The sequence below is a fragment of the Fukomys damarensis genome, unplaced genomic scaffold, assembly GCF_012274545.1.
Source record: "Fukomys damarensis isolate Sample0158 unplaced genomic scaffold, DMR_v1.0_HiC HiC_scaffold_23, whole genome shotgun sequence".
Taxonomy (NCBI): Eukaryota; Metazoa; Chordata; class Mammalia; order Rodentia; family Bathyergidae; genus Fukomys; species Fukomys damarensis.
This window is the reverse complement of record NW_022900935.1, coordinates 41458308-41475713: the sequence shown is the minus strand read 5'-3', so window position 1 is coordinate 41475713 and position 17406 is coordinate 41458308. Positions and strand designations below refer to the sequence as shown.

Below are 17406 nucleotides of genomic sequence, written 5' to 3'. Positions count from 1 at the left end.
TGGGGCTGGGGTAGGGCTGGGGTGGGGTCCCGCTGGGGCAGGGACAGAGGTCCTCAGGGTCCTGCCTGGAGGTTTCAGGCCAGGGCCTGCCTGTCTTTCTCTCTCTTCCCCCCCGCATTCTTTTGTCTCTCTTTCTTCCTTCCTTCCCTTCTCCTTCCTTCCTCTCTACTTCTTTCCATTACTAGGTGTTGAACCCAGGGCCTTTGCCCTGTGTGGCACCCTCAGCCTTTATTCTTTACTTAGAGACAGAGCCTGGCTAAGTCTCTCAATTGCCCAGGCTGGGTTCCAACTTTCAATTCTCCTGCCTCAGCCTCCCAGAGTGCTGAGATGACAGGTGTGCACCACCACCCTGGCAGGGCCATTCGTTTATGAGGTGTGTGGGGCTGTACTCCCCGACCCCCATGAAACAGTGTTGGTGGGGTGAGTGGACGGGGAGGCAGGAAGGTGGCACACGCACACCCTACCTGAGGGCTGGTCCACCCCCAGCAGGTGGCAATGCCTGGGCACCTGGTACCGGAGGGGCTGAACTAGAGAGGGAGGGAGACTAGGGGAGAGGGAAGGAGGGGGAAGTGGGCAGTGGAGTGCAGTGGCCCTGGAAGGGGTGTTCCAGTGTCCGCTGGGGTGGCCCTGAAGGAACTGGGGCACTTGGGCACCTGAGCAGAACCGGGAGGACTCACTTCCTCCTTTGGGGGACAGAGCTGTTGGACAGAGCTTGTCCCTATGGGGCTTTCTGACACTTTCCCCCTCTCCCTGAGCTTTGCTGCCTGGCTCTAGGGCTCCATTTAGGCAGGGCAGCTGCTGGCTTGAAAAGAGCCCTGGCAGTGGGCCTGGGGACGGAGGCCTGTGACCCTGACACTCCGGGAGTCTGAGGAAAGAGGATCACCAGTTTGAGCAACTTATCAACTTAGCAAGATCTTGTCTCTAAATTTTAAAATAATTTTAAAAGGGCTGGGACTGGGGATGTAGCTCAGTACAACCCCTAGTACTGCAGAAACATGAATGAATGAATGAATCAATGAATGAATGAAGTCCAGCTCACTGGGGGAAGCTGGGGACAGGGAGGGCCCCCCGTGCACCCTGAGCAAGACTCTCTCTGATGGCTGTTGGAGCCATCAGGCACCACTGACAGGCTACCTTTGTAATGATCAGAGACTTGGGCGACTTCGTAACATACATCTGGGGAAACTGAGGAAGTTCCTGTCCCTTGACAACCTCTGAAGTGCCAGTCCCTGAAGACCAGGGTCTCATCCTTCCCCTTCTAGGACGAAGGGGACATGCAGACAGTGAGACTCAAAGGGACTGGGCCACTTGTTACGGTCATTAGTGGGACCGAGTTTAGGCCTAGCCCTGGCTCCGGGGGGGACTCTGTCCTCCACCAGCGTGGGTCAGGCACACGGAGGCCTGGGTGTTTCTGCCTGCTGAGGAGGAAGAGGACAGAGGTCCCCCAGGCTCTCTCCCCCAAGGAGTCTCCAGGCCAGAGTCTTCAGCTGGGCCACCCAGGGACATGGGCAGCTGGGGACAGTCTGGCTTCTGAGCACTCTTCCTGAGAACCACAGTTCTCTATAGCCCAGTGCTAAAGGCAGGGTCTCCTTGGCCAAGGGCCCGGCATCGTCTGAGTGCCAGCCCTCCTTTGCTGAACCATAGGCACTTTGGGCCAGGGATGTAGCTCAGTGGTTCCACCGCACCTGCCTGGCAAGCACAAGGTCCTGAGTTTGATCCCCAGTACTGGGGCGGGGGAGTAAGCCTTAGGCACTTCATTTCAGCAGATATTACTTCAGCTCTATTATTACCACCATCATCTTATTCTTATGGTATCATCATTGTTATATCTGTTCCACAGATGAGATCATCAAGGCCTTGTGAATGTGACTTCGTGAGGTTCATTCTCCTTTTGCCGCCAGCAGAGCCAGGAAGGCTTGGATGCACTGGGGCTGTGGGGCGGGCCTGGTTGGGGCAGGAAGCCACAGGTGTCCGAGGCCCTTTTGTCTTAGGGGCCAGGGTGCTGGTGTGCTCCTAGGGCAAGACCCGCAGCCCTTCCTCCCATGTCTGTGCCAGAGCCACACTGGCCTGAGCCTGTGTGTCTGTGTGCGACACCAGCTCCCATCCGCAGCCGGGAGCCGCGGCTTCCCTCCCTCCAGGGCCCCACCCCGCTGTCTCCTCTCTTGTAGAGATGTTTTCATGAACTTCAGACAAAAATCGGGAAAAGGCCGATTCCCTTTGTCCAGCCCATTAATTCTGCATGCTCAGGCCCGAATTAACCTTGGCAAGCCTTCGAGAGGAGAGAGTAATTCTAACCTTAAAAATCTGCTGATTAAAGCTGGTTTCAGGAATTCGACTCCACTTAATGCCTTGGCGAGAAGCCCGGGCCCGCATTAACATAGCCGCAGAAGGAGCGCGGGCATCTCCCTCCCTTCTCCATCAGCAAAGCCCCATGGCCTGTTTTAAGCGAGAGTCCCTTTCCGGACTCCTTCGCTGGGAACAGCTGCACAGTTAGCGTCCCTGGTGTCTGGACAGTGTCACAGGTGCCTGGCTAGGGTGGCGCCACCGGGAGCTGGATTCCAGCGGCTCGGGCGCAGAGCGATTATTACAGCCAGGAGTCAGGGACCGGCAAGGAGAACAGCAGGCCAGGGTGCTGTGGGAGTCTCAGCGGCGATCCCCTGGCACCTGCTGTAGACAGGCGTGTGGCAGAGGGTGGAGGGAGGGAGGAAGAGAAGGAAAGATGAGGGAGGAGGAGAGGGATGGAGGAGGCAAGGAAGGGAGAGGCGAAGGAAGGAAAGGAGAGCAAGAGGCCATCACCAGTTTGAACCACTGATGAGATCAGTTTCAGCCACCTGACGAGGCTCCAAGAAATAGGTCTAGAAGAGAATCTGATGAGAGAAAGAAAATCTCACTTTGCTTCTTTATTATTTACATCCTGTATTTTCAAGCATTTGAATCAGAAACAACAGAGCTGTGTTTAAACGGGGCTCAGGGAACCAGCACCTATGGGTAGAGACAGATGAGAACACACGTACACGTGTGAGCACACATGTCCCGTGGCCACACACCCTGAGGTGCCTCCCGCAGCCCGGCCCACCCCTCTCTCCTCCCGGGCACCCGTGTCAGGAGAGGTTTCTGTGGTGTGAAGGGTTCTGGTCCCTGTATTTACATGGCTGGCCTGGGTTAAAAGCAGCCCTGGCTGCCTGTTCCCCAAAGCAGTTGGGCCAGTCGGGGGTGGTGGCAGCAGGAGCGCCGTGGGGCTGGCTGAGGCGGTGGAGAAAGGACAGAGGGGGGCAGCTGGGTCCCTGGACCTGACCCCAAGCAGCGGAAGCCAGCGCTGTCAGGAAGAGCGAGTTAAACTCTGTCCACGGAGCCCAGACTCGCTGACCAGAGGCTCCTGCCTGGAATCAACCCCTCTCTGAATCTCAGTTTACCTCATTATCAATTTTTAACTATTATTCCATTTTACACCTCGAATTTATGAATCTGGGAACCCCCCCAAAACAATAAAGCTGAAGTTCCGGGGATTTTATTTATATCTTTAAACATGATTTTTATACCTTTTTTATCTAAAAATTCATTTGATTTTTATTGCCATCCTCACGCATGGCATTGTTGGGCTGGTGGCTGCTATGTTCCAGTGGGTTCTTCTCCGAAGGTGTGGTGTGTCCCAGGGAGGGAGCCCAGGTGGGGGTGGGGGGACCTGTGCTTTGTGGGGGCCCTGGCGACAGGACTGCCCCCAACTCTACCCTTTCCCCAGCTCCTGCCCTCCACTCTCAGATGCCCTGGTCCCTCTTGGGGTTCCCTTCAGCTCTGAGAAAGGTACCTGCTATGAAGCAAGCGAGAACTTCCCATGGCGATGTTGGGAGCTCCTCCTCCGCAGTGTCCCCGGACTTTCCCCACCCTCCTCTGGTCCTCAGTGGAGCCCTGGAGTCTGTAGTGCCCCGGGATGGGCATCCTGGCCCTCAGCTTGGTGGAGGTGGCCTGGTCCCAGCACACCCGGCCTCTGGGCTCCTGCCATTCTGATGTGGGAAGGGGTCCCACCTGTCCTCCGGGCAGGGGCCCACAGTGCCTTCTGCAGGGTGGCGGGATCCCAGCCGCCTGGTCCCCGTCTCCTGCCTCCCAGGCTTGCTCTCTGCGACCTTTGCACCCCCTCTGACTCCAGTCTGTCTCTCAATTTCCTCCCCTCAGAGGACCCGGCCTTCACACCTGGTCCCCCGTGTCCCCCAGCCTAAGGACCAGACTTTCTGCCCCAAGGAGAAGGGTCTCAATTCTTGGAGGCTTCCAAGGCCCAGTGACCAGAGTTCAGGTTCCCACGGTCACCTCGGCCAGGAAGATGTGGCCAGGTCTCCAGGGGTGGGTTCTGCTGCCCCTCCTCTGAGGTTGGCAAGAGTCGTCTCAGGCAGAGCCCCTTCCCTGTCCCCCTGGGTCCCCTAGAGCATGAAGCATGGGGATGATGGGTTAGTGGGCGAAAGGCCAGGTTAAAGTCCCAGAAGGACAGAGAGTAACACTGTGCATCTTGGTGCTCAGCCCTGTCCCAAGGAGCCCGAGAGTGCAGTGCTCAGGGCTGTGTCACAGGCCCCTGCAGCCCCTGGCATCTGTGTAACCGGACGCCTAGGACACAGGGCCACCAACTGCCTGGGGAACTGGGGTTGCAGACTGTCTCAGAGAGGCCGGCTGGAGCCCTGGTCAATGACGATCTAATATTCCAAATCTTTGCCATCACCCAACTCCGGAGGCCACATCAGACTGCAATCCATTTAGCTCAGACTCATTTGAAAGCAATTCACTATTTAACAAGTTCTGAGGCCCCATGCTCGTGTGGGCAGCATGTGAATTGAATCTTTCAGTCTAATCTCAGATTAATACGATCCAAATCCTTCAGCGAGGACACTCCTGGGAGCCGCCCCGAGACTTTGTCCCTTTGTCTGTGGTGAAGGCAAACCCTGCAAAAGACCTGACTGTCAGCCAGGGACCCAGATATCTGAGAGAGGGTACAGGAGTCGGTGTGTGGGGAGCAAGGGGTTCTGGGGTCAGACAAGGTCCAGTAGAGGTTGTGCACCCCCTTTTCCAAGTAAGGAGACAGAGGAGAGACAGGAAGGAGCAGAGGGGGTGTGATTTGAAGCTCTGGTCCTGAGCAGCCACAGCCCTCCCTAGAAATCTGCTTTTGTAGAGTCTGATCAGTGGAGAAGGCAGAGCCATGGAAACCACAGGGCCATTGCTTCACATGTGGGCCAGCTGCCAACTCTTACAGCAGATTCTGGGGATGCTGGGAATGCTCTGGGTTCCTGGACAGGTCTCAGCTGCTCCTGTGCCTTGGATTCAGAGAAGAAAGCCAGGAGGGGCTCGGAGACCTCGCTTACAACTCCTCTGTTGTCTGCCTGGCCCTCTTCTACTCAGCCTTTTTAGCTCAGTACAAATGTCACTTTCTCCTAGTGAATTTGCTGGCCTCCAGGATGGAGGGACCTCACTGCACCCCTCTGGGTGCTTCACTCTCGGGCTCCCTCCATTCTGGGGACACTGGAGAACAGGGTCTCAGGTCGACCTCATGAGGGCTTGTCCCTGGTCCCATGAGGTCAGCTCCACACCCTCCTCAGGAACCTGCCTGGCCCAGCCAGGGTGCTCTTTGGAGCATGTGGCTGTCTCTCACCTACCCCTGCCCCTTTGTCCCTTTAGGGCAAGATAAAGCCATTGTCTTCCTGAGGGTGCCTTCCCTTCCCTGCTAGCCTCTCATTCTCTGTTCGCCTTTATACCTGGACACACTTTAACCCATTCACCTCGGCTGCGTGTGCACCAGACAGCAGTGAGGGAGATAAACCCACACCAAAGCCTCCTGGTTCGGCCTAATGGCCACTGTGTAGACAGCCACTGCCCAGGGTGGGAGGGGGGACCTGGTATGGGGCTCCAGGCCAAGGCCCAGGGAGTACAGAGCAAACCATAGCAGCCCACTCGGCCCTCGGCCTGGCTGCCAGGGCCTGACGCAGGACTGCTTCCAGAGGAGGTGGCAGAGGGATCCTCGTGAAAGAGGTTTATGGATGGAGATTACTGGCAAACACCCTTGTTGGAGGACACACCGGTTATTATCCCTGCATTAGAGAAAGCTTTTGAATGGAAGGGAGGTTTCTCTACCACAGGCACAGTAGGTTCTGGAAATTCTCAGAGGTTGAGTCAGGCTGGTCCAGGTAGAGTAGCAGATTCCAACCTCCAAACATTCTAGCTCCCTGTATCTTCCCCCAAAGCCCTGACTTCCCCCAAATCTCAGCCCCCGGCTTCCTACCCAAGGGTCTTGGCCACACATCTCTGAACTGGATCCAAGCTCATGTTCTCCAGCACAGGAGCATCCAGTACAGCTTCTGTGTAGATGATGTTTTATGTTGTCCAACAGGGTAGCCAGTGCTGTGCCGCAAGGCCCCAAGATGTGGCTAGGGTGACTGAGGAACTAGAGCTTCTATTTCATTGAAGTTTATTCCTCTAAATTTGAATCTGAATAGCTGTATGGGGCTAGTAGCCACCATGTTGGGTAACACAAGTCTGAGGAGACCTGGGAAACTTTCTCCAGACATCCTTGGAATGAGAAATGGCTCCCACTTTTCCACAAGGGAAAGTCAGTAGCAGACTTCTTGCTTTGGGGACTCTATGACTCCTGTGAAGATTGTCCCCAGAAAAATAGTATAACGGGGTCCTCCAGAGAAGGAACTTCACAGAAGGCTGAGGCCAGCGGCGTGTTGCTCCTCTAAAGGTAAAAGGCCATGCAACCCCATCCTCAGGCCCAGAGAATGAACATAAAAAATTAAGTGTGGTTGCATTTATTTGTGAAATATCCATTCTGAGGTTTCCATGTACCTAGACCCTTGTCACTCCTTCCTGGCCCTGCTGAGATATTCACAGCATGTGGGAATCTGTTTACTAAGCATCTACTATGTGAACATGACAGTGGAGAACTTTAGAAAGTTCTGTATCCCAATCTGCTAGACCAGGGGTCAGCAAGCTGGGACCCAACCCATACTCTTGAACAGCCCAAGAGCTAAGAACTTTTTTAAAAAATATTTTTCAAGTGTTCAAAAATTCACAGAAAGAATACTATTTGTGACATGTGAGGATTGTGTAAAATTCAAATCTCATTGGCACACAGCCACAGTCACTTGCTGTCATTTAAAGGCAGATTGGAGCAGTCAGATGTGTATAGTTCCCCAGCCAAACCCACCCCTAGGTGTGTACCACCGCCAGCATCCATTCCTTTCCTGGTGGGCTGTTTCTGGGGACTCTGACCAGAGGGCTGGAGCAGGACAGCCTCCTGGAGGAGACCTGAGGAACAGACGCAGAGGGACAGTGGCTGTCCTGGGAGGCCCCAGTTGAGGCCAGGCCAAGGTGAGGGGTGCACCAGGCCTTTGGGCCCTCTGAGTCAGCTTCTTGTCGAATGTCCACAGCGGCATCATCAGGGCCAAGCTTGTGGCCAGCAGAATTGTCTGGGCTCCCTCTGCTCCTCCAGGGCGCCTGGCACGAACCAGGCTCAGCTCAGGCCTCTCCGTAGGGCTGGGTCCTGGAGGGAGCAAGCTGGAGAAGGGAGGGAGAACTGGGTGTGCACACGAGAGAGGAAGACAGAGACATGGAGGCAGAGGCGGGAGCAGGGAGAGGAAGAAACAGAGAATTCACCCTGTTCAATGAACTGTGGGAACAGCTGTTCCGGTTGAATCCCAATGTCCTGATCAATGAAACCCCTTCCCCCTTCCTTGGCCCATTGTGGCTGTTGGCGCCCACCCTGGGGGACCCTCTCTGGCACACTGAGTCTGCTGTGGAGAAATCCACTTGAGGAGGGTGTATGGGGACGCTGCCCTCAGAAATATCACTTGCTCCCTGGGAAGCATTTGATGTAAACTAAGGAAGCTCCTGCTGGCTGTTGATTTCTCCTGTAATTTCATCTTTCTTTTTTGTTTAAAAAAAAAAAGCCCCATAGTGTCTGCAATGAATCACTTTTCCATCACAGGAACATCATACTTGATGCCTATAACTTGAAGGAGGAGAAGTTTCATTTGGCTTACGGATTCAGGGGCTCAGTCCATGGTAGGCTGTCTCCAAGGCAGGAGCACGGTGGAAGAGTGTGGTGAAGCAAAGCTGCTTGGTTCGTAGTGGGCAGGAAGCAGAGTAGGGGGACAGTGCTGAGAAGAAGGGGCCATATATAGTCCCCAAGATCACCCCTCCATGATCCGCACAGACACACCCAGAAACGTACTTTACAGATCCCCGGGCAGCTCCCGAACCGATGAAATTGACAATTAAGCTCAACCAGCACAATCTCATAAAAGCGATTCTTAGTGTTTACAGGAAGAATCTTCCCGACTTCTGTTAGCCACATGCTAACAGGCCTTAAGTCCCAACTGTGACTCAACTGAAAGTCACTTTGTTGAAGGGTGCTGTTCTCCTGGGTTCTTATGAATATCTGTTTCCTCTTCCCCTTCCTCTGTGTCATCACGGTTGAGGAAACCCAAGGCCCACATCGCCGCATGTCCTGTGCACACGCACGCACGCACGCACGCACCCACGTGCAGCTGAATCCACAGACTGGGATCCAGCTCTCTCCTCAGCCCCATCACATAGAAAGCTCAGCCCAGGGATCCCCCAGGGGACCCCAGAGCCTGATCAAAAAACGCCAGGAGTTTGTACAATGCAAATCGCTACAGACAAATTTGATTGCTTTTTTGATTAGCGGTAAAGGGAATGGATTTGATACACTGCTTCATGAAATATTGTGCAAATTAAGCCCCAGTTGGCTTGGTAATGACATTGTCATGCAGGCTGGAACCCGGTGGAGGACTGCAAAGCAGGAGTGATGACACAGGAGTTAGCAGACCTGGGGTCAGGTCTGGGCTTTTGCAGTGATGGAAGGGAAAGACAACAGGTAGGGACTGTGCTGAGGCCAGGCTTCCTCTGCCATGTTCTGGGGATGGACCAGCAGGTTCGTGCCCAGCTTGATCTGTCCCTCTGAGATGTCTCCCGAGAAGGAACCAGCCTGGGCAGAGACCCCTCCCTGGGCTGCTGTCACTGTCCCCCTCGTGACCACCATCCCAGCCCTGGGCACACAACTCATGGGTTCTGAGAATCACACCCTGATGCTCCTGACCTCCCCAAAGTCACCAGACAGAAACCTGATCAGCCTCTCCTGTCAGCTCTACCCCACGGGTTCCTGTCCCCAGGGATGGGACCCCAGTGTCCCTGCCTATCTGGCAGAAAGCTGGGTATCTTCCTTACACCTGGCTAATGTGTCCCTTTTTGTCCATCTTCACTGCTTGTGACATCACCTGTCCCCAGTGTGCTCTCAAGCTCCTCCAGGGTGGTTACTGTACCCGTTCCTTTCTCTGCTCCTGTCCCCTGGCCGCACTGCTATACAGCGAGTTTCCAAAATGCAAGCAAGACCGTGACGTATCGTCACATTCCTGTAGGCTGGCCCGTGCTCTGCCTCACTTCCTGCGCTCCACCACCAGCTTTTTCTGCTTCCGGAAATGCCCTCTTCCCCTACTGTGGCCCCAGCCACCCTGCTCATCCTTGATGCTTGAGGTCTCCTCTGATGCTCCTCTACCTGCTTCGGTGACAGCCACTAACATGGCTGCACATGCACTGAGTCCAGCACCCTACTTCCCATCAGCTCCCCACCCTCCCTGCCACCCCCAGGGAAACGTTCCCATCTCACAGCCTGGCAGGGCAGGAAGCCTCTGAACTGTGAGTGACCTCCCCCCACCAAGCCAGTCCCACCACTTGGGGAACCTCTCAGGGTGTCCCCAGATCACAGGAGAGGGGACACATGGCCTCCCTGAACTGGAGGCTTAGCCCTCTGGTGGGAAATGGAGCCATTTTTCAGGACTGTCCTCTAGTGTGAGTCCCAAGTCCTTTGCCTGCAGGCTGCCACAGCAAACCTGAGCTGCTGAGTCTCTCGGGTCCTTCTGGTTGCCCACAGGCCACGCAGAGCAGTGTGCTGGGGCTTCGAGGTGGGGGACACATTGCCCGTCTTCCTCCCAAAGCCTAGGACTCCCTACCTCAGAGCCCCAGCAGGAAGACAGATGGAGGCAGAACCAGGGGTGACCCAGAGTACTCAACAAGGCCACTCGGGCGTGGGCGATGGCCTGGGGCTTCTGGATGGCCTCCTTCCTCCTCCCTCCTCCCTGGACGCCCTGCATGGCTGTGCTGGTTGGGTCTGTGCCCCAGCCCTGCTTCCTCACCTGCCTCTCATCTGATGAGACCAAATGCAGGATCACCACAGCATTAGAGTAACAACATCTAAAAATAGAGCTCAGAAGTTCTGAGCCAGGCCCGAGGGCTTCTCTGATTAAAATGCATGAGCCGTGGTGCCGACACCACCATTTTTCTTTTTACCTCCCTTTTGCTTACGGGACGATTCGAGCACTTGCCAGGCAGGCAGCCAGACAGGCACTGGGTGTTCAGGGAGAGCAGCCCCGCCAGTGGCTGCTTCTGTGCTACAGGGGCTGGCAGGGGGTGTTGGCAACTCCTTGCAGATCCTGATCCTGAGCCCCGGGACGCTGGAGCCGGACCCAGACCAATCAGCAGGGAATCAGGAGAAACAACTTTGGAAACCAAGCATGTTCCTTTGGGGTCTGTGGAGGGATAAACCTGGGGAGGAGCAGCCCTCTGTCTCAGAGGGACAGGAGGAGACCCGCTCAGCAACCCGAGGGAAAGAGCAGACAGAAGTCACCGAGAGTGCAAGTTCACTGTAGATGGTGCTTCCAGAAAATGTCCAGACAGGTGTCTCTTTTGGCAAGGAATGAGTTATCAAACACAAAAACAGAATATAAAACCACAGAAACAAAACGCAAAGTCGGGGGAGAATATTGCCTTCTTAATAATAAATACATTTCGTGGGCAAGAATTGCAAGGGAATCGTTTAAATTAATTTCTGCTTTGTTTGTTTGGTTTGTACAGGGCTTAAATCCCAGCTGACAGCGATCTGTAAAAGTTCTAACATATTGGAAATCTGATTTTCTTACAGCCAAAATCCCAGAGTCCAAAATGATTTCTCTTGCAACTCTGCTAATCAGACAGGCAGGGCTCCAAAGGACACTGAGTGGAACCAAATGGCACTTGGTCTTTTTGTGGGGGGAATAAAATCTGGTGAAAGCCTCAGATGCAAGGTGCTGGCCATTGTCCCCACAGGGGGCTACTGTGAGGTTTAAATGAACAAAGGCACAGGGACAGGGACAGGAGCCCTTTCCCCACTCCATGTCCTGTGAGAGGCCAGGGCGACTCTGTAGCTGGAGGCTTTGGTCCTGGCTTTGCTGTGGGCCCCATCATTGGTCACCCAGGATTGGTCACCTCTCTGAGTTGATGGCCACCTGCACCTGGGTCCTCTGTTTTTCCAGTTTGGTTTCTGGAGGGACCAAATCAATTGTTACCCTTAAGCCCCTCCCCATCTCATCAGCCAGCCTGTGCCCCCAGTGCGGCCCCCAGAAGCAGGGCAGCAGTGCAGTCAACTCCATCCGCCTGGGCAAATGTGCAAGGCCCTGAGCACTATCTCTCCCACACGGCCACCGCACTCCCACTTCTGGAGCCTGAGTTCCTGATTACGTTTTCCTCCCATCCCACCCTTCTAGCTGTTTTGTAAAACCAACTCCCTCTGGACTAGATGAAGGGTTATATCTTAAATAGCAAATGAACAGATATGTGAATAAATAGTCATTCAAAAGCAAAACGTGGGGCACCCTTCGTGCTGCCGCAGGCCTGTCCCCATCCGCCTGGGCTCCCATCAGCTGGGGCCGCCTGTCCAGGAAAGTCCTGGGTAGGTGTGTTTTGTGTGTTTGCGCCATTCTGTAAGCTTCAGTCCTTCCTGTACACCAAGGGACTCAGCCAGCTTAGAAACGAGCTGTGTGTGGTGCACTCCCTGGTTCTTGGCTGTCCTGGACTCTCTGGTGCCTTCAGGCCCCCAGTGGGCAGGGCAGCAGCTGCCCGTCTGCAGGTCCCCACCTGTGTGGTGCTTCTTAAACTGTCCCTGAACCCGAGTCTCGGTGCCTGCGTCCGCGGGCAGCGGCCCTGGCCCTTCTTGCTCCTTCCTGTTGCGCCATCTTCCTTCTCCCCCACTTCCCTCTTTCCAACTGAATTCTCGTTTTTCCTCTCTCCCTAGTGCTTGTACGGCTGCTATGTCCATTCCTCCATCATCCCCACCTTTCACCGGAGGTGCTACTGGCTCCTTCAGGTAGGTGGCTGGGCCTGGATTCTTGCGACTCGGTGCTCGGGAAGGGTCTGTGGGGGCGCTGTGGGGGCGCGGGGCTCCTGCACGGCTCCTTGGCTGTGTGTGCAGAGGCTGGCTCGGCGGCTGGCCTGGTTGTCGGGTACCAGGAGAAGAGAGCTGGTAGTCTAGGTGCTTCTGGCTCCAAGGTGCCTCGGTTTCCTTTGGGTGAGGACGAGATGGATGGATTGGGCTGGGAAGGAGAAGCTATGGCTCTTTGGGCAGGAGCTTGGTAATGGATTATTGATGTCTGCTGTGGAGGCTCCAGAGAGAGCAGTGGTGATGAGGGTGCCTGAGGGGCTGAGAGAAGGGTAACCTCTGCCTGTGGGCTTATGCACAGCGTTGCTGAGCCAGCGGAGGACTGTGGGGACCCACCTACCTGTGGGCACTGTCCTGCTCAGGAGAAAGTACTGCTGTCTGCGTGGGAAGATCCAAGGGATCCATGCAGTCAGGCTGGGCCTGGGTCCCTTTCTAAGTGTATCCTCTGATTTGCAGCTAGCTGTTCTTGTCGAATCTGTCCCTGTGCACTTGGCACTGTCACCCCTGGTTCTTCTACTGCTTGTCGCCAGGAACGGCTGCCTGAGGTCCTTCCTGCCATGGTCCCACTTTCTGTGCCACCGCTGCCCAAGTTACTAAACCACTGGGCCTTGGTGGTTTGGGAATCTCTCGGACCCAAGGGAAGTGGCAGATGGGGAGTGTATGCAGAGGGAAAAGAGCCCCACAAGCCACAGGGTGCAGAGAGACCAAGGGTCCCAGGGACAATGGCCTGGAGGGGGTCCCTGGGACCCAGAGCCGCCTGGAAGGGGAGGCTGAGAACCAGGCCAAGGTCCTCCACCCAGCAGCGCACTGGGCTGCCGCCTACAACCCTTTGTATCCCCCCACCCCAGCTCCCAGGAAGGAAGTCTGTAATTCAGCAAGTTCCTTAGCAAACGGTGCCCAAGACCTTGTGAGGCTGTGCTGATTCACAAAGACGCTGCTCCCCCTACCCCGTGCCCACTGGGCCAGACTCTGTCTCCCTAGAGATTGGTGTGGGAGTGGCTGGTTTTCTCATTGCTTAGATCTGCGTCTTTGGCAGAGGGGGTTCTGGTGCGGTTGTGGGGTGCTACATGAGTGTCTCATTGACGAGAATCACCCCAAAGGCATCTCACCTTGGAGCGGGGGTTTTCTCATTTACCTGAGGCCGGAGCCGAGTGTGGGTCTCCGCCTGGCCTGTCACATGGTGTCCCCGGTGCATCCCCAGGCTCTGACTGCCAGAAAGCCCGTGGATCCCTAGCAGTCCACAGCCCTTGGAGACTTCATCCTGGGCCTCCACCCGCCCCCCCAGCCTGGGGTTTGGCTTTGGTTCTTTTCCTTTGGAGTTTTCATGGCTCGTGCTCAGAACCTCTTCCACCTGCCCTGTCTGTCCCCACCTGGCCCGGGCCCCCCACCCGAGCACTCCATACACTGGCTTCCGGGGACACAGGCCTGGCATCTACAGTAAGGATCTCCCTCTCCTCCAGGCCGGCTCCTGGCCCCACCTTGTGTCACGCCCTTGTGTCCTTCTACTGCCACTAAACTTACTTTCCTGAAATCAGACACCACTGGGCGGCCGTGAGGGGTGAGCTCTTGGCCCTACCTGTCCCACTGGCAGAAGGCCCTGGGCTCCCGCAGCACAGATGCACCTACCTGGCAGCGATTCACCTGCCCCTGGCTTATCGCCTCCCGGCTGGCCGGAAGCAGAGCCTCCCAGAGGCCAGTAGCACAGGGTCGGGCTTCTTCCCGGCCGATCCGGGCCTCTCTGTTCCCTCCCCATGCCAGGGGGACTTGTCAGTGCACCCCTCCTCTGTGTCCTTCAGCCTTGCTCTTGTTCCCAGATCAGGTAACAAAAAGAGAATGAATGTGTGCAGGTGTGGGGCCCTGTCCCCCACCAGCCCAAGGAAGAGGAGGTTAAGGAGCCGAGGGCAAAGCGAGGCGTGCTGTGCACATAGCTCAGTGGAGCCAGGAGCTGATGGCAGCCGGCAAAACTCAGGGAAGTTTGTTCCAGTGCTGATTACAACACCAGGGTGATAACGGCATGGTCAGGTTTCACCGCTCTGACATCAAACAGGAGAGAAGCCTGGGACACCTGCCCAGAACAAAACTGGCCCAAGTTTGTCTCTGACGGCAGTGACCACGGACAGGGTCGGTGGGAGCAAAGGGGGCTGGGCTGGCCACACCCTCACTGCCCACTGCCTGCCCACCTGCAGCACCTTCTAGAAAGGAGGTAAAGGAGGCTTCCACCTGCAGCGGCCCCCACCCCACCGGCCCCTGCCCCCCAGCTCTCCGCATCCCTGAGGCCCCTTCCCAGATGCAAGCCCAGCACAGAGCCCTGGGGACGCAGGATCAGTGCCAAGACTCTGGAGGAGGACAAGTGCCAGCTGTCGTTGAGGAAACGGTGCTGGTGCTCTGCCTGTCTCTGTCTGCCATCCCCGCGTCCCGAGCCTGTCTGCTCGTTCTAATACACATCCTGTTAGGGAGCAGCACTTGGTGTCGGTCCTGAGCCTGGGTGGCCTGCGGGTGCCTGAGGTCACTGCCATGACCCTTGAGGATATGCTGGACAGCTCAGAGGTGCCACTCTGCCCACAGCAGCATCTCCAGCTGACCAGGGCCTGGGCCCCAGGGCCAGCCCAGCTGTGACCCAGAGGCGGCCACCTTGGTGGGCAGCAGGCTCTACCTCGCGGGGGCTCTCTTTGTCACTCTGTCAGGGTCCGGCCATCACATGTTCTTGGTGGGTCATGGAGGCCCAGGGAGAGCAGGGGCAGGCCCAGGGCCACCCTGCTGTAAGAAGTCGGACAGAGCAGGGCCGCAGCCACCACCTGATACGGCCTTTGCTGTAGCCACTGGGCCAGAGATGGCGCCAGGGGGCAAGGAAGCACCGGAGAGGAAGACTCCTCCTGCTTGGGGTTTCCCCATGAGGCCGGGTGGGCACCGCAGCCCTGGGCTTGCCACCCGCTACGTCCTTCTGCCCATCTCCCCTGATCCTCCACCCTGGAGAACAGGTCCCTGTTTCAGGCCAGAATCCCAGCCGATTCTGGATGGCTTATTTGGAAATGATTTCTCTTTCTAATGAGTGTTTTCTTTTTGGCCTTGTCCTCTAAAACGCATAATGAATGTTTTCGGCACAAGTAAGGCGGGGGTGTGTCTGCGTGTCTGCCTTTCAGGGCAGTTTGGCTGCTGACTGCAGCCTGCTTGGGTAGAGGCTGTGGGGAGGGCAGGGAGCTCCTTCCCAGCCATCCCTGGAGCACACAAGGAGGCCAGCAGGGCTCCAGGGAGTCTGGGGCCTGAGGGAAGACCTCAGGACACCACGGGGGGGCCTCCCTGGGGCTCTGGAGAACAGCAGGCATTTGAACTCCAAGTTCTAGGACATTCAGGTACTGGGAGGAGCACTGGAATTTGAGTCCAAGGAGCTGGGTTCTAGTCCAGCCTGGTCTGCTCTGAGCACCAGCAGCCCACCTCTCGGCACCTGTTCCTGGATCTTTCACTACATGCCTGGCCCCTGGGAGGAGTCCCTCGGGCACCCAGGCAGTGGAGAGCAGGACTCCGAGGTCACTCTAGCGGCCATCTCTGCTTCTTCGTGAGGGCACCTTCATCACCCCTTTCCATAGACGAGGAGGTGAGAGGCAGAAAGCTGGGCACCTTGCCCCAGGTCACCAGAGTGGCCAGAAACTGGGGCCCTTCACCCAGCTCCACTTCCTGCCTGTCCCTGAGCCCTGCTGGCCCTGGCCTTGGAAGTGGGTGCAGGGCTGCCCTTGCTACCTACAGAAGCACAGTTAGGCCAGGCCTAGGGTACTCAAGAGCAGGCGCTGAGTTTGGGGACCAGGCTGCTCTGGATCCAGCCAGAGCTGATGAATGCCTCAGCCCAGACTTTTCCTGGGCTCGCTCAGCTGCCTGAGTGGGAATCCAGGCTCCTCCTCGAGTATTCTGCGGTCACCACGCTTCCCTTCCACCTGGTGAGGCCTGGGTTTTGGAGCCAGGTTCACTGGGCTGGGATGAAACCCACACACCTATGAACAGCAGGCATTTCAGGCAGGAAGTAGCAGGGCTTCAGGTAGCTCTCAGAGCCAGCAGGAGAGAGGGCAGGGATGCAGAGGCGCCAGGGGAAGTGGCCCTGTTTCCGTCCGACCCAGGCTGGTGAGGCTTGGTGCAGGGCAGTGGTGGCCATCTGCCACACAGTGCAGCAGGAGCCTGCAGGTTGCCTGGGCTGGGATTCTCCAGAGGGCGCAGGTTCACAGGGGTGCGGCTGCAGCTGGGCAGGCAGGGGAGTGTGGGGGCTGGGAGGGGCAGCAGGCCGGCCCCGTCACCCCTCAGAAGCCCCCGACAGCACCCTGCCCTGTCACTGATGAGACTTGTGAGGAATGGCCACTTGGGCCCCGCCCCAGCCACCCACCCTGACACCCTCAACCCTAGCCTGTCCCCGGGGAGAGCTCCCCTCCTGCTTCACCCTCTCTCTGACCTGGGTGGTTTGTCCAGCTTCTCGTACTCCGCCTTTCTCATCAGTGACATGGGGACACGCAGGCCTCCAGGACACAGGGCTGCTGCAGGAAGTAACAGTGTGTTCACACCATGGATGGGAACATGTGGCCAGACTCCCGGCTGGGCCGGGCACTCAGTAGAGGGTGGCTTAGCACTCTCACACCTGAGGTGACCTTGATGTCGCAGGAAAAGCCTTTGTGACACCCCCAAGCCCAAGCTTGAGCCCTTGGGGCCACGCCAGAGCTTTGGCTCTGTCATCGCGATGACTGCCCCTCAGCTGTCCCTGCAGGTTTAGTCCAGTTGGAGAATGACCACCCAGGTGTCCTCCTCCTATCCCCTGAGACTATCTCAAGCCTTGGGAAGGACCACCTGGGGGCTGGGTTAGGCAGGAAAGGAGAGAAGGGTGTGTGTCCTCAGTGCCCACGGTCTCCAGCTTTGTCGTGAGGGTGGGCACAGCTCCCCTGGGTGGCTTCACCCACAGGCATCCCCAAAATGCATAAAACAGCTCAACAGTTGTACTTTCTTTCTCACTTGTCTCTTTCTTCTTGTTTTAAAAAGCTTCATAAAAAATGACCTGAGGCTTTTTGCTCGGTAACCACTTTTATGTTTCATCGGGGTGAGATATAGTGGCTGGCAGATAAAGCATTAGGCACATGCTCCGTGGGGCCCTGTGGCAGCCCCGTCTGCCCCTGAGATGTGGCATTCGT

General features: G+C 56.6%; 1 protein-coding gene across 14 annotated transcripts in view; it reads left to right on the top strand.

Annotated features, from left to right (window-relative positions):
- Window positions 1-17406, top strand: part of Camta1 (calmodulin binding transcription activator 1) — a 696092-nt gene that overhangs the window by 540272 nt on the left and 138414 nt on the right. For all 14 annotated transcript variants that reach the window (XM_033767633.1, XM_033767641.1, XM_033767640.1 and 11 more), the window contains one exon: window positions 12104-12175. In XM_033767633.1, the coding sequence (XP_033623524.1) occupies window positions 12104-12175 (72 nt within the window). The remainder of the gene's footprint in view (window positions 1-12103; window positions 12176-17406) is intronic.